At 54.4% G+C, this 26,796-nt stretch overlaps 1 protein-coding gene across 2 annotated transcripts; it reads right to left on the bottom strand.

The window, feature by feature from the left end:
- Window positions 1–1,556: 1,556 nt before the first annotated feature.
- On the bottom strand, window positions 1,557–21,971 carry VWA1 (von Willebrand factor A domain containing 1). 2 transcript variants are annotated; one of them, XM_084274695.1, is made up of 6 exons: window positions 21,794–21,971; window positions 12,954–13,517; window positions 7,290–7,568; window positions 5,864–6,136; window positions 4,877–5,146; window positions 1,557–3,842 (listed from the first exon to the last, which is right to left on the bottom strand). In XM_084274695.1, the coding sequence occupies exons 1-6, from the start codon at window positions 21,864–21,866 to the stop codon at window positions 3,802–3,804; spliced, it is 1,500 nt and encodes a 499-aa protein (XP_084130821.1). In that variant the 5' UTR covers window positions 21,867–21,971; the 3' UTR covers window positions 1,557–3,801. The 2 variants fall into 2 exon arrangements, with proteins under 2 accessions (XP_084130821.1, XP_084130822.1); XM_084274696.1 differs by having other exon boundaries at window positions 1,557–3,836.
- Between the last annotated feature and the right edge of the window lie 4,825 nt (window positions 21,972–26,796).

The raw sequence follows: 26,796 nt of genomic DNA, 5'->3' as shown, positions 1-26,796 counted from the left end.
AGGGCGGAAGCGCGCAGCCCCAGCAACGGGAGCGTGGCGGCGTTGCTAAGGGAGAGCTGGGAGGAGGGAAGTCAATGTGGGCGCTCCTGGAACCGCGGAGTCATGGAACCCTGGAAACAGGCAGCCACGGAACCACAGAGCCATGGAATCACGGAATCATGGAACCAGGGAGTCATGGAGTCACAGAACCACGGAATCCTGGAATCCTGGGATCCTGGAGCCATGGGATCATGGAACCATGGAACCCCAGAACCCCAGAGCCACGGGATCATGGAGTCATGGAACCACGGGATCATGGAATCATGGAACCGTGGAATCCTGGAAACATGGAAACATGGAACCATGGAATCATGGAACCATGGAATCTTGGAATCATGGAACCATGGAATCCTGGAACCATGGAATCATGCAACCACGGAACCACGGAATCATGGAATCATGGAACCATGGAACCACGGAACCATGGAAACACAGAACCATGGAATCATGGAATCGTGGAATCCTGGAACCATGGAACCATGGAATCATGGAACCATGGAACCACGGAGCCATGGAATCATGGAATCGTGGAATCCTGGAACCATGGAACCACGGAGCCATGGAATCATGGAACCACGGAATCATGGAACCACGGAATCTCCTGAGTTTGAAGGGACCCATCATCACACTGAAACACAGAATCACCAGGTCAGGAAAGACCTTTGCGACCATCGAGTCCAGCCATACCCATCCTCTGCTAACCCATATTCCTGAGCACATCATCCACCCGTCTTTTAAACACATCCACGGTCAGTGACTCAACCCCCTCCCTCTGCAGCCTGTTCCAGTGCCCAGTAACCCCTTCACTGAAGAGCCTTTGCCTAATGTCTGATCCGGCCCTGCCCTGGCGCAGTTTGCGGCCATTTCGCCCTGTCACTTGGGCGAACAGACTAACCCCCAGCTCTGGGCACCCTCCTTTCAGGGGGAACTCCCTCAGCAGATCACACGAACACCAAGTGCAGCCAGCACCACACGCCCAGGAAGGTGCCAGGACCCCAACCCCCCTGGGGACAGCTCATGGGCAAGAGCAGCTCTCCCCAGTCCCCACGCACACAGAGCAGCTCCCACGCTGCGCGCTCCCGCTGCGTGTTCCCATCCTGTGTAGGCGTGTGGGTGCCGTGTCCGCTGTACCCCTGCACAGGAGCTGCTTCGATAGCCCTAGAGCTCATTAGGCTTGAGGTAAAATAAACCAGTTCAGTTTAACTTGCGGGTCCCAGCGAGGCCTTTCATGCTCGTGGGTACTGCCCGGATTCGAGGGACGTTTGCTCATCGGCTCCTTGTAAAACAATTCCTGCTGAGGCTGAGCCACTACTGAGACCTGTTTGTCTCTATTACCTGTTTGGGACGCTTCTTCTTTGGGGTGGTGCAGGTGAAGCTCCATGTAAGCCAGACTATGATGTCACGGCACAGTACCTACTCACCAGATACCAGGTTTCGACCCATAACTCCCACTGGAGCAATACCTGTGCTGAGCAGCTTTGCCCTCACCGCCATCAAGAACCAACGAATCATTTAATAGCTCTTGTGTATTTAATTATCTTCCAAAGGATGCATTACAATTGGGGGGGTGACATCTTAACGGGTTAGTAAACTATGCAGGGAGTTGTGCAAAATTAATTTCTGTCCTACAGCGCTAACGAGCAACATCTTATTGCATCAGAGACTCCAGAGGCTTTATCTCCCCCTCAGCACAGAGCATCCAGCTTTATCCCCCCTCAGCACAGAGCATCCAGCTTTATCTCCCCCTCAGCACAGAGCATCCAGCTTTATCTCCCCCTCAGCACAGAGCATCCAGCTTTATCTCCCCCTCAGCACAGAGCATCCACCACGATTAATCAGTCACAAACGAACATTCCAAAGGAAAACGCAAATCAGATGAAATCTTCTTAGTGAGTTAATGACTGACTCACCTCCCTCCTACCCCTTCCTCCTCCAGCCCTCCATAAAACCAGGCAGGATGAGTTCAGCGCTCAGGAGATGAAGGTAAGAGACAAAGCTCCTCACAGCTCTGAAAGGACCTGCTTTGAGAAGCCCATAAGCAGGGCTAAAGGGGGGGTTTGCAGGATGGTGTGACACTGCCCAGGGGCTCTCCAACACACAGCACAACTTTTAAATGGAAGTTCCACGTGTAGGACAAGGAAGCAATGAATTTAAAACAGAGCAAGCAGTACAGAGAGAAGGTGTTCCCACCGATGCTGGGTTTTGTTACTGGAGATGGATACACATTTCACTACAGCCCTATGCCCTGAATTTCAGAATCATGCTGCTCCACTGGCTTTGTCACTGGGTGTTGTCAATTTTTTTCAGCTTCCCTTTCAAAGAAGTAGCTCAGTGACAGCAAATTCAAGCCAGATTCACTCTTCTGCCCTAAGAACCTGATTTTTAAGTGTAGCTCAAAGCTTAGCGCTGGGTGAGACACTAAAGATCTGTTAGGTGTTCTCAGAGTGCAGACAATACAGCCTGGAATGATAGGGCTGGAGACTTACTGTCCATAATTAGTCACAAAACAGGCTAATTAATCTCCATATAGCTACTTGGACAGCAGGACTCACGTCCCATTTGGTGACGGGGACTGCGAGCAGGGTTCGGGGCTCCTCACCCGGGCAGCAGCGTTGACTGGAGGTGTGCATGTGAGCAGGAAACTAAAAGAACTGCTTGAGATGCTCTTGCTCTCCAGCTTTTCTTGACTCACCACTGTTCTGTGAGCTCGGCCAAGAGCTCTAGAGTAGAGTATCCAGCTGGGGAAGGAAATTCCCAAGTCTGAGTCTCCTGCTCGCTCAGACTCACACCAAATCCCAAGGCAAGTGACTTGGGGGATGTGAACCATTCAAAGTCCACCTGGGATGTGTAGGTCACTGCAGCAGATGGGTTTAACACCAGTGTCAGAGGGAGAACAGTGTTGATGAGACACATCAATTCAGCAGGCAGACAGTGAGCAAACTTTTCTCCTCAGGCTCGCTGACAGTGCCCATCAGCCCTGCCATGGGCCTCTTGTTTCTTTCCTCAGAGTTCCCCGACAAACCAGAGATGACCTGGGAATGCTAAACTGTCCTTGCACTTCATAAAAGGCAGGATGCCTTCTGTAAAGTGTCTCTGTGTCCTGGCCAAAGGTCAAGTGGATTAACAAGCTCTTTTCTTCCTCTTCTCTGAAATCCTGGTGGCTTTGACCCTCTGTCTACTGTGCATTTCTGTGGCACGTTGTTCCCCTAATGCTTTTTTCCTTCCATGCTATACCCTTGGGATGCTAATTTGAGCTACCTGGAGAGCACACTGGGTGAGCTGGAGGAAAGCTGCTCTTCACCAAGTGTGCCAGTCTGGGTGGCTGGTGACAGCAAGAACAGATTTGGCTGCAGGTGCCCAGGTGGAAAGGCCAGTGCAGTCAACAGCTGAGCCCTGAACGTGCTCCTAAGCTGCAAAATGAAACTGTGTCGACATTTAATAAATAGAGGACAGGCAGTAAGCAAGCAACAGTGAGGATTCATCACTTTGCCTTTTGGTTGTTATTTGCCAGGCCTATTTATATAAAGAGATTTGGGAACTATTAGTCAGGTTGGTTGTTCCAGCCAAGCCAAACCTTTAAGCTTCAGGAGAACTTGGCTGAGGACAGCTTTTAGCCTTGACAACCAGGACACCCCGACGTCGGCGCAGGCTGGGAGATGATCTATGAGCTGTCTGGTTTCCTCCAGACCCCTCCTTTCTGTCCAAGTTCTTGTCCAAGCAAGATTCCTTGCTCTGCGGGGCATCAGTTCGCTCCAGGGCCTGTCACGCTCTCTGCCTCTGCTTATATTCTCGGGCCTCTGTAGCTGGGAAAAACACACAAAAATACACCATCAGCTTCATGCAAGCATTCTCCAAACTGCTCTGAGTCAGAGATCCCATCCCCATGTCATCTCCCTACCACAGAATCACACAATCACCAGGTTGGAAAAGACCTTTGAGATCATCAAGTCCAACTGTTCCTGCCCTGTGCTGACCCAGCTCCCTGAGCACCTCATCTCCCCTCTGTCAAACACCCCCAGGGCTGGGGACTCAGCCCCTCCCTGGGCAGCCTGTGCCACAGCCCCACAGCTCTGCCAGGGAAGAACTTTTCCCTCCCATCTGCTCTGACCCTGCCCTGGGGCAGCTTGAGCCCATTGCCCCTTGTCCCATCTCCTGTCCCCTGGCTGAAGAGACCATCACCCACCTCTCTGCACCCTCCTGGCAGGGCAGGGGAGGTGGGGAGAAGGTCTCCCCTCAGCCTCCTCTTCTCCAGGCTGAACACCCCCAGCTCCCTCAGCCGCTCCTCAGAGGATCTGCCCTGCAGCCCCTTCCCCAGCCTGTTGCTGGGACAAAGGCCGTGCGGCTGCGGCTCCCCCTCAGCTCTTCGCTCCAGCCTAAACATCCCTCCGTGCTTCACGACACCAAGTGAAGGGAGGACAGACTTGTTGTGCCTTCGCAGCTGGGTCTAATACTGAGCTTGTCCCTGCCACGTCGAAGAGCGAAGGGTAGCCAAGCGTTCCGATGCCTTTTAAACAGCACTTCCAACGCCCATGCCAGCTTCCAGCAGCCTTCCCACCCTTGGTAGTTCGAAGCAGCCGCAGGACTGTCTCGGCTGGACACTTCTCCTGCCTGCGAACCTCATGCCACTAGGAGGAGTGCTGGACCTCAAAATGGGGCGAGAGCGCATCTCTGGGCTGGGGGCTGTCATGGGGCCCTGCTGACAAGGTCGCTGATGATGAGCACAGCGTACTCCAGCCACGAGGGCTCCCCTGTGCTGAACCGCCAGCACCTCAGTGCCCTTCAGGACACTTTCCCCCGGCTCAGGTGCCCCGGGGATCCTGCCTGGCACCCAGCTCACCTGGCTGCACGCGCACCATGCGGCACAGCCCCTTCCCTGGCTGGTTCTTGTACACGGGCTTCACGCAGACTTTGTTGGTGGTGCCTGCGGCCAGGTGGGTGAGGAGCACGCTGTGGACCTGCGGCGAAACACTGAGGACAGACGTCGGTCCGGTCTGCCGCCGGCATCTGACCCTGTAGCCTTGGACTTTGCCATCAGCAGCGTCCCAGGAGGCCTTCAGGGTGTTGGGGCCCATGTCCTCAAAGCGAAGGTGCCTCACCTTGGAGCCCTCTGGAGAAAGAACAGTGATGTTACTGCGGGCCATCTGCACGGTGTGGCCCTCGCCACCTGGCTCTTCGCTCCTCCCGAGGGCGTTGCTGAGAAGGGGTTACCAGCCAGCCTGGTCTTCCTCTGTCGCCCATCACTCTACGTGTCTGCACTGGAGGAGCTCAGCTTGGGTAGTGTCCTGTACCAGCACACAATGCTGCTGGCACTGTTAGGCATGGCTGGCCACCTCCTGCACCCTCAGCTGCTGTCATTCTCTGAGCTCCTCACTCCTGGGAAGAGCAAGGGTTTTGCCTCCCTCAGCATACCTCTTCAGAGCACCTCTGCAGAGCAGAAGCTTCTGCAGATTAATTTTTCCACCCCTCTGATGCTAAATCCCACCAAAGCACAGACACCGAGGAGATAAGAGGTAAAGGCAGTTTTCTCTGTTCATTAAGGAGATCCAGGGATCTCCAAGCCCATTCTGCCTGTGACTGGCAGCACATGCCCTGTGACAGCACTCACATTGTGTATCTCATTTGCTTTCAGTCCTACACCTGATACACCTGCTGATGGTGTGTCCTGTGCAGCTCCTCAGAAGCTTCAGCTTTCCCCTTCTCTCCTCCCTCCCGGCACCTAACTGGGCTGAGTTCTCTGCCTTCAGCTAGAGGCAGATGATCTGGGCAAAGAACCAGGCAGACACTCCTCCTGCCCACTCAGTTTCCTAGAGTGCCACTCACTCACCTTCCTGAGTGCAGGCTTTGGCTGACAGGGATTTCTCCTTTCCTGATCTGTAGGTTGCAGTCACTGTCACTAGATAGGTGGTGTTGGGTGCCAGATTCTCCACCACGGTGCTGTTACTCTTGCCATCCACCTCCAGCAGCTTCACCGAGTTCCCAGGGAGCGGTCCGTACAGGATCTGGTAGCCCAACACACTGTCCAGTGTAGGAGCCCAGCTCACATGGAAGCTGTGTGGCCCAGACTCTGAGATGAAAACCTGAGCTGGGGTTATTTCCTCTGAAAGCAATGAGAAGAGATGGGAATGGGTATGGAACAAAAGGCACAAGAATGCTGTCAGAGAGCAGAATTGACCTGCACCTTATCTGGCTTCTGGGGGTAGAAGAAAACCCACCCAGCAAGTGGATGCTGAGAGTCATCCAAGTCAGCCCAACCCAGCTCAGCCCTAAGAAAACGGTTTCTCTACCTGTGCAGCCTGGAGTGGGCAAAACTCCTCAGCCAAAACTGTCCTTGCATGCAGGAAATCGATACGGGATGCACGAGCATCTCGACTCTGCTACCCCTGCTCTGAGTCTCAGTGCACCACTTTATCTGCATGTTGTGATCCAGCATAAATCTAAGTGATGTTTCTGGCCCAAATGACTTGTCTGCACAGAGGGGCTGGCTTCTGCTCTGAGTGCCCCCCTCTGCCCCCCTCTTACACAGGGGATCCCCAGCACTGATACACCTGCCCGGTGCAGCAGCACGTACCTGCTCCAAGAGTGTTACTGTCCCCTAGCTGTGCCTGCAGCCTCAGGTAGGAGACACAGGGATCTCCTTGTTCCCATAGCAGCTGCTCAAGCAATAAGAATCAAAGTTCCTCTTCAGCAGGACCCCACACAAGGCAGCACTGCTTCTCCCTGGCTGTTGCACCAGGACAGTGAGGCAGCACGTGCAGCAGCCTGTGCTTTACCCCCCGGCCACTCTACACCTCAGCAGCTCCTGTCATCTCCTCCCAGTGGGCTCTGCTTTGCTCCAGACTCACAGATTTGTAATGCTGGGAGGGAATCTTATGACCATCAGACCTGATCCCCTGTTCCAGGCAGTCTAGAACATCTCTAAGAGCTGCCAGCCACGTGCCAGCATGAAGCAGCCACCACCTCTTTAGGTTCTGCCCTGATCACAACTGCCAGACCACGAGGCTGTGGGATGCAGCCCAAGGGTTGCCCTGCTTGCTTCACAGAGTCACAGAGCTGTAGGGGTTGGAAGGGACCTCCAGAGACTACCGGGTCCCACCCCCTGCCCAAGCAGGGTCCCTAGGACAGGGCACACAGGTCGGTGTCCAGACAGGGCTGGAATCTCTCCAGAGGAGGAGACTCCACACCCCCTGGGCAGCCTGTCCCAGTTCCCATACATGGGAACTCCCCCTTGGTCATGGTTGTGTGTATTTTACCTGCCAGTGTAGTCACCCTTGTTGTCTGGAGAGGGAAGTAGTGGATGTTGGATTCAGGGATGAGTGCCACCTCGTAAGTCGTTTCTGGTGCCAGGTTGCTCAGGATGAGGCTGGTGTGAGCCCCAGACACTTGCTTTGTCCTCTTCCTTGCTGGATAACCTGTTGGGGCATACTCAATGGTGTAGTAGCCAGTTTCTTGGGAGAGGAGTTCAGGCCACATCAGACGGAAACTGCTTGAGGTGATATCCACTGCGTGGAGCCGATTTGCCTGGATAACGTCTGGAAGAGAAGCAGGGCACACCTGAAACACAGGTCCTCCTGGCTGGGAGACGCAGCCTCCAGTCACACCAGCTGGCAGCTGAAGTCACCCTGCCTCCTCCACACATCCAGCCTCAAACCAGTCTGCCCCAAGCCTCCAGGCTGCTCTACCAAGCCCCAGCTTTCCCCCTCCGTTCTCTCTGTCTCCTCCTCTGTGCCAAGGCCAAACGGTGCCAGCAGCCTGCTGTGCAGAGAGGCCTGGCACAGCAGGAGCCGTGCCCCTGCCCCCCCAAGCCTGCCCTGTGCCACCCAGAATTAATCTGGAGCAACCCAGCAAGTTCTGGGCAGCCACTAGTGCCTGACAGATGTGTGGTCATCACTGTGCCTGGCCAAACAGGCAGCTTCCCATGCTCAGAAGGACACTATCACATACTCAGCGTGGCAAGGGGCATCGGCACTGCCTGTGACAAGGCTGGAGACAGGATTTGGGCATCCAGATCCCGAATGCCAGCAGTCAGCTCCTCCTGAGCTCCCTGGGGAAACCACCTACTAGTGAAACGGAGCGACTGGGGATTGCCCTGCATGTGAAGCAGCCCAGGATGCGAAAAACCAGCTTTCTGCCTGCTCTGCCCCTGTACCCCGTGGGCAGGAAGAAGGGGCAGCAACTGGGGACTGTCCAGCAGTTGCTGAGCTGGCTGCATTCATCCCAGCTGAAGTCACTCCCTGCAGGGCTTCACAGAGCCCCATTGTTTGGTGACATTCAACATTCAGAGCCACTCTTGTGCCACCTCACCTCTCTCTCCCCTGCACAGAGGCTTCTCTTCGGGGCTCCTGCTACCTTTGAATCTGGACCCCAAGTGCCAGGCGCAACCCCCTCTTCTGTTGTCCTGCAGCTCCCCCAGCTTCCCCTGCTGCTTGACCCTCCCAGCACACATGGTCTCCCGAGCCCATCCTGGGCAGAATTCCACCATTCTCTGGTCTTCCAGAGGAGTGGAAACACAGAAGACTGTTTCTAGCTCCAGGGAAGTGGCATACAAAGACATTAAGATGCTTTATTCTTTTTTTTTTCCCCTTTCCCCCCCTTTTTTTTTCTAAAAAGGGCTTTTAAAGCACCCTGAGCCCGACAGAAGTGCATTTGCTCTGCACAGGGTCACTCCTGAAGCCTTAGGATAGAGTCCTCCAGCTTGAGCTTACATCCTTCGTGGAGTACTGTAATGAGCCCTCCCTGGCTGCCCATCACACAGGGGTAAAGGGAGACACAAAGCTCTGCCCAGCCCTGCAAGAGAACGGGGTCAGCCTTGCACCCTCAGGCCTGTCCTCTAACGGGGACACCAGCTCCTCTCCTCTGAGCAGCGCCGAGTCCCTGCCAACCTCCTCACACAGCAGCCTCAGTTTTTCCTCTGAGCTGTCCTCTGGCTCTCCCAGGCAGGCAGGAACATTTCCCTTCCCCTTCCCCATCCCTGCCCGCTCCCAGCCCCACGCACTGCCAGCCAGCAGCGCTCCACCCAGCCACGGAGCTGGGGGGAGGCAGCACCCCGGGGCACTGCACCCCTCCGTGAGCCCCACAGCTCCCAGTGGCCAAGCCACAACGGAACAGGGAACAGAGGAAGGGTTCTGATGCCAAAATCCCTGCCAAAAGCTCTGGGAATGGAAATAAGAGGGCTTGGAGGCAGGGCCCAGGGAGAGGGAATAAAACGGGTGGATTAAGGGTGCCACACCTGAGGGACGTGCTGCAGGAAGGGCACGGAAACCCTCTGCCCCTTGTTGCCAGATTACAGCTGCCTTGAGCTTATGAAGGCAATAAAGCCCAGAGAAGATGCTCACTGTAAGCATCACAGCCCCTCCTTGTTCCCAGAGGGAAGCACCATGTTAACATCTCCTGTTAAACCACGGCAGTGCCTTCCTAGCAACACCCAGGCACAGCCTGTGACACACTTGCCTTCTGCCTCCTGCCTCCTGATGACTTCAAACTCCATTTCACAGCCACTGGTTTGCTGGCATCCCATGAACACCAGTGAGGTAAGACCAGGGTCGGAGGAACACTGCTGCTCCTGAGGTGGTTCAGAAACGTAGTCGAGCAGCAGCAGAAGCTGTTTGAGCCCTGGGTACATCGTTCCCCTCAGCTAGGACTTGGGGCAGATCACTCCTGCTCTGAGGCTCTGTTTCCCTGCTTTGCTGAGGATGGAGGGAGGTTGTGAGTCTAGGAGGGGGCAACACACTTTGTCATTATCAGGGTGGATGTTCAAGGTCTGAAATCACTCCTGCTTACCTTCAGTGATAAGTAAGGATGCCAGAGGACTCTGTGCTCAGAGCCTTCACTGCAGCAGAACCCGTCAGGACCGTGTTCAGATCAGAAATGCACTGCCCTGAACACACCTGGGAAGTGTGATGTGCTGACTGCTGGGCAGGCGAGTGCCCGCACAGCTCGGCGCAGAAGATGGGGCCAAGGAAGGAAGAAGTCAGCAGCTGCCAGTTGAACTGCCCGAGTGAAGAGTGAAGCCAGCACAACCCTGATGTCATCTCAAAGGAATGCCTTGGTTTCACAATGTTTGAAGGTCCCTTCCCAGAAGGAGAGCACCAAATGCCAGGTATTGGGTACATGGCATGTAAGATGTGATGGAAGAAGCCTGAGCTACCATCCCCTTTCCCTCACTCTAGGAAGGGCAGAGGTGTTTGCAGGAGCCTGTGGCCATAGCCAGGCTGGATGGGAACTGCAGCCCAAAGCATTCTGCAGACTCATTTTGCCAGGACCATGTGCCAAGGAAAAGGGGAGGGAGTGAACATATATATCCATCCACAGTCCCCACACCCTTCCAGGAATTTTACTGAAACTATTTCAGGTTCACCAGGTCTAAGCAGCAGCCCATCTTCCCTGTTCTGTGACTCAGAGGAGCAGAGAAATTCCTTTTCAGAAAGGGAACTGAGGCAGAGACATCACATCCCCTGGCCTCAACAGACCTGTAGCAGGACAGAAATACAGTTTGGAACAGTGAGGCACCTTCCCTTTGTCTCCCTGTCCAAGCAGTGGCTGTCCTGCTGCCTTGGGCTGAAACCCCTCCTTGTGAACTCCAGGCTCAGCCCTAACAGTTTGCTATATTATCTGTCTGCTCAGTTCTCTGACCAAATTTCTGAAGGCAAAAAAACCCCATTTCTTATCTGTGCAACCCTCATGCAAAGGTGTCTGTCTGCCTTTGTATCGTGAGGTACTGGGCAGAGGTTGAACTTTTCCAGGGAGGGTTCTCAGTCTACCAGAGACCAAAGTAACTCCATCATGTCCAGGTAACTATGGAGCAGGCATGAACCCCCCCCTTTCCCTGCTGGGAGGTGGAGGGAGGTGAGCACGTCGTAACAAAGCTTGTTTGTGCACCTGCAAAAGGCTTTTTAAAAAACAGTAGTGAGAGCTGGAGGTAAGATAGCAGTGATAATGAAACCAGCCTGGGCCATTCCAGAGCTAGAAAGGTCTCTTTTCTGCCTGCCAAGGATCCTGCCTGTCCCTGCCAGCAGCAGCAAGGGAGGTGATGGGGGCTGCCTCCTCCAAGCAGGGAAGAATGGACATATGTGGCTTTATTAAGGCTAACTCAGGTGTTGTTACCAATTAATGGTATTTTGCTTGAAGCACCAGCCCTTGGATTCATGTGGGAATCTTGTCTTCCATGAAAACCCCAGACTAGGAACTGTTAGACCTGGTGAGCACTAAGAATACCACGCTGGGGCTCAGAGGAGTATTTATTACCCTTCACAGATCTTATGGCCTTCAAAACAAATCCTGTGCAGCAAGGATATGCAGGTGATCTCTCATTTGGAGATGGTATTTCAAACCATCAGGATGCGTTAGAAGCTGAAAGAGCCACTTGAAATGAAACACCTGGGGGTCTGTGTAGCAGCTGGTAGAGTAGGAGATCTGCTGGTACTGCCCCATCCTTATACAGGAGGGAGGTGGGTGGCTGGAGGAGAACATAGTCTCTGTGGAAAAAGGAAGAAATCGCTACATGCAGAGGATTCAGTGGAAAGGGTTAGTTGGAGGCTCCAAAGCCAGCTCTGACCATAGCAGGAGCCAAACAGAATTAAACCAGGATTTCCAAAGGGGAGAGAACCTCCAGAAAATTAATGGAAAGTCTGCAAAGTCATAGTAACTCGCTCAGCTTTCCAAACAAATCCAGAGGCGTCTGGGAGGCTGAGGCCCAGCCCCTGCTCTGCAGTCACGGGCGCTCCCACCATCAGGGCGAATGTTCAAGCGCCGCAGGAAGAACATGGGCTGTGCGGTGCCGAGCGGCACGCGACGCTCCTCTCGGCTTCCAAATGCCTGTCTCCTGGCCCAGATAATGGCCTTGGGTCTCCTCAGGCCCTTCCTTTCCTGGATGCTTTAAAAAAATCCCCAGGACTGGTGAAAACCCAAGTGTGCTGCCTGTTCTTGCTCCCTGCGCAGCCGCCGCAGCCGCGCTAGCAGCAGAGCGGCAGCAGTTGGGCTGTTCAGCCTAACAAGTCAGGGCTGGGCTTTCCTTCCAAGGGCTGTGCTTGGCTATAGATCTGGTGGATGCAAAACACGTTACAACAGGGGATGTATGGAAGAAAAACATTCCTCTCCTATGGTCTCAACGCTGATAGCAACCGCCACCCTTAATTGCTTTTTGTAATTGAATAACGACTGCCAGCCACTTGTAGGCACTGAGTTACATGCCTCGGTTTGTGCCTGCATGTGATGGTATGTAGGAAGTCAGATCTTGCCCTAGACAAGAGTTGAAGGAGCTGACAGGACCAAACCCTTCCCAGGCACACACGTCCCATGTGTGCTCAACACGTTTGTGTCCTCCACCTCCATCAGATGGCACGTAGTCAGGCAGCATTTCAGAGGGAAAAACTCATCCTGAACATGAAAATAACATTCAAGGGGCTTGGGTACCTCACCCCCAGAGCCAGCAGCTTCTTCCTATACCTAAATCACTGCCTGTGTGGGAAGCCTTTGGTTACCAATTAACCTGTGTGAGTGGGAGCTTTTTCATGCCACACTTGATTGTAGGGATGCCTGTGACCTGCACGATTCAATTCAGAGTCCTGTGGGGTTCAAGTAATCCAGACCATGTGCTGCCCAAGCCTCCTTCCCCCCTTCACAACTGAACAACTCACTACAAACACCACTTCACCTCACTAACAGGCTTGTGTAAGGGAACCTCTCCCAGTCAGTCATGGGGCCTCCTGAGGGGAGCAGAGATACTGGTCCCAGACAGTTTTAAACTGGGACCTACTGCGTGGTGGACAAAGCACCTCAGTTTGCAAGGGCAGCAGCTGTGGGTCAGGAGGACCACTGGGTTTAGGGGATCTCACACTACCTGCCCCACAGAGCCAGGCAGTAGCTCACGTTCAGCCCTGTTACAAAGCCCCAGCGAGCCCAGCCCAGCCCCGCTGTACCTAGGATAGCATCTCGAAGCTCCTTCGTGATGATGGGTAGGTCATCGACATCCACAAAGTGCAGGTGCTTCTCAGGGGGCTGGCTGGCAGCAGCAGAGAGCTCCAGGTAACTGCCCCGGCCCGTGCTGACGATGAAGACTGTTGCTCCCATGTCCTTCAGGAGCTGCATGGGCTCAGAGATGTCATCCGTGGAGAAACCATCTGTCACCCAAACCAGTACCTTGGGCACATCTGGCCGGGCACCAGCTTCATCACTGAACAACTTCTCCTTGGCAAAGGAAAGCGCTTTGCCCGTGTTGGTGTCGCCCATCAGCTGCTGAGTGCCCAGGATGGCTTTCTGCAGGGTCTCACGGGACAGGTACCGGTCAAAGGGGAACTCCATGGTGGGTGTAGTGCTGATGTGGATGATGCTGGTCTGGACATCTTTGGGGCCAAAGGTGAAAGGGTGCACGAGGTCCCACATGAATTCCTTGACCTTGGAAAACTCATAGTAGGAGACGCTGCCAGAGCTGTCCAGCAAGAAGAGGATGTCCCCCTCTGAATTGGAAATAGGCAGCTGGGGACCTGGCGGGGGAAGAGAGAGGGAGCTGCGTTAGTGAGATGGTATGAGCCCATCCCTGCACAGGCATCTGCTATCAGAGCTTGATTACCTGGTGCCAAACCTCTGAACTCAGCAAGAACTTCGCTGGGTAGAGACCCAGCTGGACAGCAGCACCACAACTGCCACTGCTTTCCTTGGGTCCAGTGTCTTTGGGGTGTCACAGCTGCTCAGCCTGACCCAGGCCCTGCCCAAGAGGGTCACTGTAAGGAGAGAGGCCAGAGCACTGCAACGGAGCTGCAAACGGCTCTTGGAGCTGCAGGACAGCAGTGGCATGCTGATCTGCCCAGTGATGGGACCCTTGCAGCACCACACCTCAAACACACCACCTCTGCCACAGGGTTTCACCGTGGCCAGGAGAGGAGGAGACACACAAAGCACGATGCAGCACCACACTGGTGGTGTGCCTGGTCCATCGCTGTGAATGACACAGCATCCCAGCACCCACTGAGTGTCACACTCTGCATCTGTCCATCGGCTGAGACAGACAGACACTCACAGACAAGAGTCTGCACACCTTTGGGCCAAGGCTGTGGACAAGTTTGGCCTTTGGGAGCTCACTCCCCTTACGTGTCCTCACCAGAGGGGAGGCTGGAGACGCATCTCACCCAGCTGCTATGGAGAGCTCTCCAGGGGCAGGGAGAGGAGCTGCCCCTGCCCTCCCTGGCTCCCCACTCTCCAGGCTTTGTTGCCAAATCCTTTTAAAGTGATGTTTTACACATTTGCACAGATTAAAAATAATAATTAAAAAAAAAGGACAGTGAGGAAGGACAATAGATACTTTGTTCCCTCCTTTCCATTCCCACATGATCCCCACTGCTCAAGGAGGTACCTGGATGGCTGGACCAGACCCCATGTCTGTCAGAGGGAAAAGGCCACTGATGGGAGAGAAGAAATATGCCAAAAGACTGAAAACTGGGATGAAATACACCTGAATTCAGCCTAGTGCCTGACTCCTGGGAAAATACAGCTCCTCGTGGGATGAGGGTAGGGTGAATGCCTGATATTCCTCTGGTCCAAATTCAGCCAAGACACGTAATAGGTGGGAACAGAAAATGGCATTGCAGCAGAGAAGGGAAGTGTTTTCCCAGGGTGCTAACCTCACCTCATCCTTAGGTCCTGCACAAGGACATGGGGCTGGATCAGCTCAGGGAGCCAACACGGGGTAGAAGAGATGCCCTGGACCCGGCTGCAGGAGCAGTGGGAGCTCTGGCTCCTGCACAGGCTGAGCACTTCCACACGAGACTCACACAGGCTCTGCGAGCCCTGCACACGCTCACACGGCCTCAGGACAGTCTGCAGGTACGTGTTACGGAGCCACTACAGCTGGACTGGATGTTCAGGGCCATGGAATGAGGTAGGAGCTCAGGCAGAGGTAGGAGAGCAGAGCCAAAAGCACAGCCCCCAAGTCCTGGATCCCGCTCTCGCCTCTGAGCTACATCAGCCTGTGCTGACACCTCTTGTTACACAACACCAGGCTGATCCCCAGTGTTTTTCAGCTCCAAGCTAGAGGTGGACTTGTGCCAGGAGCTGGGAACATTCCTCACCAGCCCCAGCCAGCAGGTCGGTGATGCCTGTGCCAGGGAGCAGCTCTGCCACCCGGAGCTGCCGCTCGGGGCTGAGGCACGGCAGTCCCAGAGAAAGCAACAAACTGCTGAGCTGGAGAGGGACCCCCGAGGTCAGGAGCAGCCTTTGGGCCCCAGATAGTGCCAGGTTTACCCCATCCTGTGACAATGGCAGTGCCTGGGAGCAAAACGATCTGTGTTTGGAAAAGCAAGCCACGATAAAGGGGCTTGATGAGAAAACCTGCTGCCCCCCTCTCCCAGGAGAGGTGGCTGTTTCTCCGAACTGGCTGCCTCTTGGATCAAAGGCTACAGTCCACACAAGACTGGCAGAAAGCTCCCGAGTTATACGACTGTTGGCAGGAGAGCCTGGAACGGAGGGACTCCTCCCTAGATCATTTTTTAAAAGCCAGGCTAATTCGATGTTTTCTTCCTCTCCTGAACACACACTGACCTCCTTTCCCAGACAGTCTTAGGAGGACCTCAAAGGGGCTCTGGGACAAGGTGCCCAGTAAATCACTGTGCCAACCCGTCTGTGCAGAACACTGAGTCAGGAAGAGCACGCTCCTCAGGGTGTGGTATGGGGCCCTAATCCTTTTGACCCATTTTCTTGCAGTTTCAGTTAAACTGCTGTGTGGGAAGCACAAACACGTAGGGACTGTCCTTCTACCACTTACAGCTTCAGAGACCTACAATAGCTGGAGTACCAGCAATGAATTTGGGACTGGTTTAACTGCCACCCTGCTTTCTGACAGCTTCTGAGGTGCAAGAAGGGAGGGAAAACCTTGGACCAGAGACTCCTGGCTGCCCATCTGGGGTCTCCTATCAGCGAAGGGAGCAGGGGCATGGGGTCCCCAAGCAATGTGGGCTCTGGAGCGCAGAGGGGCTCAGTGCAGCACACTGACCGAGTGCTTGAGCCGCCTGTGGGAGCCAAAACCACAAGGCAGCTGACAGCTGAATGGAAAGGCTTCTGTAACATGAATTGCTCCAAGGAGACAGCTCATGCAAACAGTTTTCCCCACGCAGAAAGCCATGTCAAGGCAGGCCCAGAAACAGCAAAGAGCCTGGCAGAGCTGAGCAGGGGGTGGTGAAACCCCCACCGGGGCACAGTCTGTCAGGCAGACAGATGGAAGAGTCAAGAGGAGGGATAGGGCCAGGGCAGGGGAACTGTGAGTGGGTGCAAGGGGTCTCACACGTGTCCTGGCAGCGAAACCACACCAGCTGAGCACAGAAAGAAATCACAAACTAGCAAGAGCACGGTCCCTGGGGGTAGAACACGGGGGCAAACAGAGGCAGAGGAGTGATCCAGCCTTGAGCCACTGGCACTCAGTCCTCTTTGCCCAGTCTTCATTTGAACAGGTTTTACCCTGGTGTTGATCTCCCTCCCTGGGCATTACCGAGGTGCTGCCTGGGGAGGAGGGTCAGTCCCATGGAGTGGCTGTCCCTGCGTGTGCAGGAATGGCAGGGGCTGCTGGGCTGGGGAAAGGGGCAGGGGTGTGACATGTGTGAGTCAGGGCCACTGCAGAGGTGTGCCCTGGAAGAGGCAGAGTGCTTGCACTGTGCTCTGTAAGCACACAGATGTGCTGCCCACAGGTCATGGCACTGAAACACAGACCAAGGCAGCACAGGGACTGCTCTCCTGGGGCTGGGGCTGGCTGAGAGGGCAGAGGGACACCAGTTCCATGAGGGGAAAACAGCACAAGTCGGAGCCTTTGGAGGTGACTAAGCTATGAGGTAGCTGGAGTGGGACTTGCAATCCACACACACACACACACACACACACAGAGCAATCTGGCATTCAAAGTTGAGCAGGATAAAAAGCCCATGAAGCCCTGTACACTTTCCTGCATGCCACAGCAACATGCAATCTCATCACCACATCACAGAGTACAGCTGAACCTCTGACCTACAGGTCCCTGACACGGGTTCCTAGAGCTCCCTACATCCTGACAGCATCCCAGCAGGACAGAGCAATGATGGCTTTGTTTAGAGCTTCTGGCTGCATGCAGAGTCCAATACATAGTCACAGCTCCATGCTTTCACCTCCACTGGAAGAAGTTCAAGCCACTTACTTGGCTGGCAAACTACAGCAACATGATTGCCTCCTCTCAGGGGGAAATCACAGTTTCTCTCTCTCCCCTCTGCTCCTCACCAGTTTGAGCAGTGTCACTTGAGCTGTGAAAGCTTCTGACCCTGGGATCCCTGGCAGGGATCAATGGCCAAAGGACGTCGTCTCATGAGTGGTAAGCAAGGTCCCACTGCACTAGCACTCTGTGGAGGGAATTAGGTACACACCACCATGGAGCAGATGCCAGCAAAATCCCACTACTACCTGCATGGGGGAAAGGATGGGTGAAAACCAGCAAGGAGCACTTGCTCAAGAGAGAAGAATATCAAAAGGACAGTCAAGAGCCAAGTCCCTGTCAAACTGCACTCTTGACCATACCCTGCAGCTCTGGGGGGGCAAGAGACCTGGGCATCACACAGTAGCATCCTTTAAACACTGGTCTGAGCCATCACACGTTGCTGGAAGGAGCTGTGTTAATTAGGAGGCTGCAGGATTGCTACAGCTTGGCACCACTATGCTCTGCCCATAAGCACTGGTTAACAACCAGGTAACAAAAGCAACAGTCATGTGGTGGGCAGTGTGTATTTCAGAGCTAAAGGGATTGTCTGTCAGTGGAGCATGATCCATCATACAGGCAAATACTGCCCAGTTACCTCTACTCAGCCCTGCATGAGATGGAAGCAAATTCATCAAACCCCAGACTGGTGTGAGTGGGAAGGGACCTCAGATCCCCTTAGTGCCACCCCCTGCCATGGGCAGGGACACCCCCCAGCCCAGGGTGCCCCAAGCCCCATCCAACCCAGCCTTGAGCCCTGCCAGGGATCCAGGGGCAGCCTCAGTTTCTTTGGGCACCCTGTGCCAGGTTCTCCCCCCTCCCCAGGAAGGATTTCTGCCTCCCAGCCCCTCTCCATCCCCCCTCCTGCAGCTGACGACCATTCCCCTGGGCCTGGCCCTCCCTGCCCTCTACACCAGCTCCTCTCCAGCTCTCCTGGAGCTGCTCGAGGGACTGGAAGGGGCTCAGAGTTCTCTCCAAAAGCAGTCTTCTCTTCTCCAGGCTGAGCCAGCCCAGCTCTCCCAGCACATCTCCATAGGATAAGTGCACCAGCCCTCAGCTCATCTCCATGGCCTCCTCTAGACCTGCTCCAACAGCTCCATGTCCCTCTTGTCCTATGGACCCCCAGGCTGGATGCAGCACTGCAGGGGGAAATGGGAGGGGGAAAATCACCCCACTCAACCTGCAAATTCCTCCCATTGAGATTGTTTTCATCAGAAAGGATCCCTGGAAAGGCTGTCACTACAGCAGAGGCTGGCATGAAGTGACTAGACACTGTCTGTCCTTCCCTTCAGGTTTAGGCTTTGAGTTCCCTCATCCTTCTTCCTGTTCTTTGTCCTCCATCCAGTATAAACATGCCATCGTGCCAGAGGTGGGGCCCTGCAGACTGGTTCCCAGTGAAATCCCCAGTTACGCAAGCGGCTGCTGCTTTCAGGCCGTTTCCTTCGCTTTGCAGCAGAAGATGATCAGCTGTTTGGCAAGGTGCCAACGGAAGATTTCTCACTTTCAGTGGGACTTGGGGAAGGGACATCCCTCAGCACCTCCCTGCCTCCCAAACTACAAGGCCTTTGCTTCTGGACAGCGGAGGAGTAACTGCAGCCCTCACACCACTGCTCCCACCCAGGGAACAGCAGGCAGGAGTAACTCTGCAGCCCTCACACCCAGCTCCCACCCAGGGAACAGCAGGCAGGAGTAACTCTGCAGCCCTCACACCACTGCTCCCACCCAGGGAACAGCAGGCAGGAGTAACTCTGCAGCCCTCACACCCAGCTCCCACCCAGGGAACAGCAGGCAGGAGTAACTCTGCAGCCCTCACACCACTGCTCCCACCTAGGGAACAGCAGGCAGGAGTAACTCTGCAGCCCTCACACCACTGCTTCCACCTAGGGAACAGCAGGCAGGAGTAACTCTGCAGCCCTCACACCCAGCTTCCACCCAGGGAACAGCAGGCAGGAGTAACTCTGCAGCCCTCACACCCAGCTCCCACCCAGGGAAGAGCAGGGAGCACGGGCAGCATCCTGTGGTCACCCTCCGGGTGATGCCACCTCAGCCATGCACAGGAGTGTTTTGAAGGGATGGATACGGGTGCCGTGGAGTTGCAGTGCTGCTATTTAACTGCTTGGCTTTTCCAGGAGAAAAGCAGCTGGTCAGACTTCCCTATCTCACCCCGAGATGCTGACAGGAGACATCCGCTTCAAGAGCTCCCTGCGCTCTCAGCCGGGACACGAGCACATTCCTGCTGTACACGGGACGTGGAGCTTGTAGAGCATAAAGGATGTAACAGCCAGAAATGATCCTGTTCTGCCTGAGTTAACTCTGTTTTAACTCCCATGTTTGTCTTCCCTTCTCACTGTTTGGCTCTGCAAGGGAATACGTTGTGCTGTGAGCGGGGCCAGGTTTGGAGGCTGAAGAATGCAGCCTGAGCTTCCCCACGGCCCCTCGGGATCACAGTGAGAGGCAGGAGGAGGAAGGCGCCTCCTCTCCTGGAAAGAAAGGTATCCCACCGAGCTGGGTGGGAGGTGTGTCACACTTAAAAACCACATCAGAGCGCCCTGTGCCATGGGATGTGGCCAGATGAGATCACCTGCCTATTTAAGGAGCTGAGCCCCACCGAGCAAAATCTACCTGTGGGACTGAAACACAAACTGCCCGTGCGGGTCCCAGCTCGCCCGTGGCACAGGTAGCAGGGTGTGGGTTGAGAAATGGCCCTTCAGACAAATTCCTCTGGCAGGAAGGAAGTTGGGTTCCCTCTCTTAAGACCTTTTTGGGGGCTTCACTATCTCTGCTCTTTTACTTAGAGCCTCAGGAGTTCTGAAATCAGAGAGTTATGCCCAGTGCTGAGTGGTGTTTCGGGGATTGGGGAGCGCAGGGCCCTCTGCAAAGTGCCTATGGATGGGACACATCCTTACTTCCCCCTTGCTGCACCCTGGGGACAGCAACATCCCCATTGTTTTCCGCTGAAGCTAGCCCAGAGTAACCAGGTAATGACAACCTAAGGTTCCTTTATCAAAGTCCAAACAATACATGGGCTGTACTTCACACTGATGCAGAGATCTGAAGCCAGACCCTGAGAGGGAAATGGAGGAACTGGCCATGCCATGCTCTGCCTGGACTTACTGCCTCAGGGCACCAACTCAATAGCCACTGCCCTGAAAACCCTAATCAAACCACTGCTGAGCATGGGGAGCACCACTGGCCACCCAGTAGCTTCCTCACTTTGTTCCCTGCCACACGCACACCCAGCCAGGTCCCGAGGGAACACAGTTACGATCCTGCATCCCTACCTCTTGAGCAGGTCCTCTCACTGTGCTGATGGCACAGCCCCACAGCACCTCCAGGCAACAGCCAGCTGTGCCCAGAGCCCTGCCAGGCTGCCTGCTTGCTCAAGGTTGCTTTAGGGAGCACCAGGGAGGAGTCCAGGAGGCCCCACATCAAAGCTGCTGGGGAGCGGGCGGCTTGCCGACCAGCGGGATCATTTCCTCCATGGGTGCTTGCCAGCATGCAGGTCACAGGCAGCATGGCAGTAACACAGCACACACACCTTTGCCCCTGGAGCAAGGCACAGCCCCTCTAGAAAGCTGTGGTTTGCTTTCCCACATCCTCTGAGCATTGTTTTTATCTTGGGAGCTGCCACAGACCCTCCCACAGCAGGAGCCGTGGATGATTACGGCATCGTCAGCAGCACCATTTCTGAAACGCTGTGTGCCAGAGGGACAGAATCCAGAGCCCTGTAAGGGGACCTGAGCACTAGTCACTGTCTGCATACCAGAGGCACAGTCAGACCCCAGCAGTCGGAGCTGCTGGCCAAGCCTGAGGATCTCCTGCTCCGAGGGACAAGCGGTTCACGTCTCCTTCCCGCCGCCTTTCATTGCTCAGGTGCAGGGAGAACCAGATGCAGGCAGCAGCAGCCCTGCAGTCAGAGACCTGAACCTTTTCCTGCTCCTGAACACGAGGCAGGGCAAAAGTAACTACATCAGCTCAGCCACCACCACTGAGGGGAGGGGGACTGAGCCTTCTGCCCGGCACTACAGCGCAGAGACCAGAAATGAGACATTTATCTCCTCCATGTCCCTTTTCCTGCTGTCAGCTCTGTGAGACTGACCAATAATCATTTTCCCTGAGCGGTATCCAAGAGAAAAAGCATCTGAAAGAGCAAATATGACGATCGAGTTAGAGATGAGCAGGACATAAGAATGGGTACAGAACCCCACCACTGATCCCACCTCTGAATCGCTGTGCCACAGGACGTAGGTAACAGTGAGGAGTCAGGGCTTTTCCTGTACGATCAGACTGAACTCCTCAAGCTTCTGAAACAGTTTCCTTTCTGCTACTGGAAGCAACCAAGGTATAAAATTTCTTTCTAATACAGCAATTTAAAACAGGTTTTTTCTGTTTGCTCTGTCCTGGTGCCAGCAAAGCAACACACAAGTGTAACTACACACCTACAGCAGCAATCAAGGGTCAGCTTTTCTTCTGAAGAGGCTTTGTGAGAAGCTCTAAGGAGCAGGAGGCAGAAAGGGGGAGAAGCAGCAGGGAAGCCTCCCCTTTCCAGGCACTCACCTCTCCCAGGTGTGCTCTGTCCCGCAGCGAACCGCAGCCACAGACCAAGAGAAAGCACCGCCTTGGCCAACATAGCAAAGTCTGGTCCTGGGCAAACTACCTTAAATCCAACAGCTCGGCTCTGTGAGGGCAGATGAAAGGCTTGAGATCAGTCATATTACGTGCGAGGATCCGCCGGATCCCAGAGCGTCACTTCTACGCTGCTCATGCCTTGAGATCAGGCTGCTGCTTTACGTGTGCTTTGCTGGGCTGTGGTGTAAGCTCTGGCTCCTGTAGGCAATTTTCCTTCCTCCCACACCCCCACCCCCCCTCCTTTTAAAGTCATAAATCCATCTTGACAGGAATAGCTGGAGGAGAGGCACAAACAGCACAAACAGCACCCCTGCTGCTGTTCCTCTCCCGAGTTAGACTTGCCCCAGGAGTGTGGATTCAATTGCAGGCAGCCTGCGTGCAGCTGGGCTGCCTGAAAAATATATCCCTATAGATAAAACTTTGGCCCTGCAAGACACTGGCAGTTGTCCAACTACCAGAGGGGGGAGAAAAATAAAAGAGCTCAAAGAAATCCAAAGCTGCTCTGCTCTGGAATGAACTAGAAGGAGGAAAAACACGTTTGTAGAGGGAAGAAAAAGTAGAAAGGCTGGGGAGCATGCCCTGCCCTGGGAATATTGGCTAATCTTCTGGGAGGAGGAAGGCTGAGCCTTCCCCTAGGTCCTAGCGCTACCCAACGTGTGTCCCTTCCCCAGCTGCCCCCCTCGGCCCCCAGCCAGATTTGGGTGGTGGGAAGGGGTGTGATGCCTCCACTGCTTTACCCCAGAGAAGGGCTGGTGCAGGAGGTGTGGGGAAGGGCAGAGCCTGTGGGGCTGTGGAGCATCCGTGCACAGGGCAGTGCAGGACGTGCTGTGCTCTGGGGCACACACCAGCCTGGTTATCTCAGTGTGGCCTGAACCACATCTCAAGTGGTGACTTCTGAGCCCAAGGGGACACACGTGCCTGCAGATAAACCTGTGACAGGGACCTCACTGGGCAGAGGGGCTGAAGAGTTTGCAGAGAGCATGTCCTGAGGAAGCCAGGTTCAACCTCCACTGGCACACAGCCTGTGCCCTGCACACAAGAGACATTTGCCCACATAAAACACAGAACAAGCCTATTTTCCCTTCTCACGGGTGTGTCTCTGACCCATCTCCCTGCTTCTGGCTCCTACTCATCAGGTAGAGGTGAGAATAGTCCCTTTCCCTCATTTCCCTTCAGGTTTTAACACGTGCTGCTTCTGGACTGATGGAGAGGTTACTAATAGAGAAAAGCTGGAAAGTTACAGCCAGTTCTGAGGAGACCAATCAATTATCACTTCCCTGCACGTGGGGAACGACCCAGACAGGCTGAAAAGAAGCAAAGAAGGAACATTAATGAGCCCGAGGGATTTCTGAAGCTGGTGGGTGGTATTTTCTCCAATTTGATTTTCTCTGACCTGAAAACTCTAAAAAAAGCAAGGAGTAGCCAAGGAGCTGGGCAGGGTGGAAAAGAAGTTGTGTCCAAACTCATCAGTCAAATGGAAAGTCAGAACAGCCCCAGGAAATCGCATCCAACTGGGGAAGTGTGGGTTCAGTCAGCTGCTTAAACAGCCTGGGCACTTGTTTGTGCTTGTCCTCCCAGCTCGGTGCTCAGCTGTGCTCACGAAGGAGCTCTGAGACATCAGGTTCCTCGATACCCCGATTCCACGTAGCGTAACCCTATATGAGCACCAGCCTCACCCACTGATTCGTGCTGGCTGGAATAAGCCTCACCCCAGGTACTCGAGAGCACGAGACTCCCCTGTTCTCACACTGAGCCCCTCGAAGACGGCATCTGGACCCTGGTGCAACAGCAACTGTGACCACATACTGGATGTGGCAGGTTGGTTTCCCTGACACAGCGTGGGGCTTCTTAACGCCTCAGCCCACTGAAATCAGTCTGGATATTAGGTGCTGAGTCATCACCTCTTGAAATCGAGAGCTGACCTCAAACCTCTGGCTCATCGCGGTTTGGGGCTGCCCGTCAGAGCTGCACTTACTCAACAGCACACACCTCACAGGCAGTAGGAGATCTGGGTTCTCCAGCAGTGAAGCTGTCAGTCCATAGTCTTGTTTGACAAGCAAGCCTCCAGGGAAAAACTACACAGCAAAGACAATGGCACCAAGGTGCCATTCACCAATCTGGACAAATCGATCGATTCTCATTGCTGAGATTCGGTTCAGTTGCCCATGATGGCAGAAGGTTTCCCAACCCACTGCTGTGGAAAGTACCTGCTCAGCCACATCCGTGTCCTCTGCTGGCTCTACCTGGCATTTCTCACACTGGTGGTGCCTGGACCTGGAACATGGAAAGGATGGAGGAAGCAAGTGTTGCCCCATTACAAACCATCTGCTTCTAACCAACTAACCTGGCCATCCATCTGCTCCTGCCCCATCCCATCCCATCCCATCCCATCCCTCTCCCGCCCTATTGCCCAGTGACCCAGTCAAAGTGACTGCAAAGACAGTGGGACAGAAACGCTCTGAGGCTGGTTCCCACAGCTCACAGTTGCATGTTCAGAGCCCCTTGTAAGGGCTGGTGGGTATGTGGAGATGACTTCCTTCCATTACTCACTTCCCAAGGAAGTCTGTCCATGGAAACATTGCTCCTCTTGGAATAATTCCTCTTTTTGTCAGCTGATCACTGCAAATGCCATTCAGTCTCACACCCTGCAACCTGGAGAGCTTTCAGCCTTTATGTCGCTGCGAGTCCTGCTGAGATAGATGGAAGCAGGAAAAAACAGCCTGGAAAATAATTGGATCTTACACAATTTCATTTTATTTTTAAACTTTACTGTAACTGACAGACCCTGTTTCCAGTACGACTGGCGCGTGCACACGCCGACCCTTCCCTAGTTACATCCTGCCCTCTGAAGCCAGACGTGTCACTCCAGGTTTGCTCCTGTTTAAATATGGTCAGAATCTGGCTGCAGATCTGGAGCTCCATATCGCTGCTAAGGTCACATTCTCCACCTGCCATCCACTAGTCTGAAACTCACTCAGGGTGACCATTGTCTTTATCATAGAATCACAGGGGTTGGAAGGGACCCCCAGAGCCCATGGGGTCCCACCCCCTGCCACAGCAGGGTCCCTAGGACAGGGCACACAGGTCGGTGTCCAGAATGTCTCCAGAGAAGGAGACTCCACACCCCCTGGGCAGCCTGTCCCAGGGCTCCCTCACCCTCACTGGGTAAAAGTTCTTCCTCATGTTGGTGCAGAACTCCCTGTGCTCCAACTTGCAGCCATCGCCCCTTGTCCTGTCCCCACAGACACTGAGAAGGGGCTGCCCATTCCCCCTGCACCCCACACTTCAGATACTTACCACAGATCCGCTCAGGAACAATTAATGACTGTGAAAAGAACCCAGCCACGAAACCCACCACCAGCCCATCCACTGTACTTGGGCTGTGATACCCTAAGGACTGAGTCACATGCACAGACCCACAGCGTGGGGGGGGCTCTGTGGAAGGCTTTGGTGCCGTGCTGGGGATGTAAACAACGCGCAGTTTCTGCAGAGATGCAACATCCTCTCTGAGACCAATTACTGCAGCTGGAACAAACAGCCTTTTGGGAACTCAGCCCTTTTTTTTTCAGCTCAACATACAAGTTTTTGTTTGGAGGGACTATCTATATATGGCAGTTTGGAAATTCCCCATTTGGACAGGAAGCAGAGCAGCTCTGCGGTGCTGGGAGAAGGATGGGGGTGAAAGACACCCCCCCCACACCCCCCCCAAGCTGCTTGTGCAGCCCAGCACAGGCGGGCAGTTACCCAATGTGCCAGTAACCAAACTTGGCCACCCGTGCCAGGGGTTTGAGCTGGACAACAAAGACCTCTGCCAGCTCACGCCGAGACACCAGCTCCATTCTGGCACAGAAGATGCAGTGAAAACCCACAGCCCACCCTGGGTTAGGGGATTGTGCCCCTGGACTGGGCAGTGGAGAGGCTGCACCTCAAGTGCTGGGTCCAGTTCTGGGCTCCTCAGCATCAGAAGGACATTGAGGTCCTGGAGCGAGTCCAGAGAAGGGCAACCAGGCTGGGGAAGGGGCTGGAGGGCAAATCCTCTGAGGAGCAGCTGAGGGAGCTGGGGGTGTTCAGCCTGGAGAAGAGGAGGCTGAGGGGAGACCTTCTCCCCACCTCCCCTGCCCTGCCAGGAGGGTGCAGAGAGGTGGACGATGGTCTCTGCAGCCAGGGGAAAGGGGATGGGACAAGGGGCAATGGGCTCAAGCTGCCCCAGGGCAGGGGCAGAGCAGAGGGGAGGGGAAAGTTCTTCCCTGGCAGAGTTGTGGGACTGTGGCACAGGCTGCCCAGGGAGGGGCTGAGTCACCATCCCTGGGGGTGTTTAACAGAGGGGAGATGAGGTGCTCAGGGATCTGGTTTAGCACAGGACAGGAACGGTTGGACTCGATGAACTTAACGGTCTTTTCCAACCTTGTCACTCTGAATATTCTATGAATTCTGGGTTGTCCTTCAAGCACAGCTCACCTGCCTGCCCTGCTGTGTCCCACTTAACTTCCAAACAGCTACAGGTTGCACAGCTTGGAGGGCATGAACTTGGAACTCTGCTGACTCCTGAAATGCCTCTCTGACTTCCAGCAAGGAAGATCAGGCCCTGTGCTGCCAGTTCTCAGTTACCAGTGTGTCATGCAGGCTCCAGCCTCAAGTCAGCTCTTATTTTTGTTTGACTTGGAAGACAAGCTACAAAAATAGACGTGTTGACTCCCTGCATCCACCAGTTTTATTTTTTCCTCAGAAGTTGTCCAGTGACTAAGAATGACTCCACAGTGATGTAAGGTCTAGCTTATAGATGATCTCTTTCATCCCAAAGCACCCTGAAAAGCCACCCAGCATGAAGACACAGCCATTTTTGGGGCAAAGTGCAGCAGCAGCTTTTCAACCACCAGCAGCAGTACTACGCTAAAGCTTCGGATACATGAAGATGATTTGCAGGACAGATC

This window comes from Gallinula chloropus (genome assembly GCF_964237585.1).
Source record: "Gallinula chloropus genome assembly, chromosome: 23".
Taxonomy (NCBI): domain Eukaryota; kingdom Metazoa; phylum Chordata; class Aves; order Gruiformes; family Rallidae; genus Gallinula; species Gallinula chloropus.
Note: the sequence above shows the minus strand (reverse complement) of the source record. Positions and strands in the feature narration are given on the sequence as shown.

Coding starts and splice junctions, on each gene's coding strand:
- VWA1 (XM_084274695.1), bottom strand. CDS start 21,866: ATGTTGGCCAAGGCGGTGCTTTCTCTTGGTCTGTGGCTGCGGTTCGCT. Junction 6,137..7,289: donor AAGGGTGACTACACTGGCAG/GTAAAATACACA, acceptor CATTGCTTTCAG/AGGAAATAACCCCAGCTCAG. Junction 5,147..5,863: donor CAAAGCCTGCACTCAGGAAG/GTGAGTGAGTGG, acceptor TTCTTTCTCCAG/AGGGCTCCAAGGTGAGGCAC.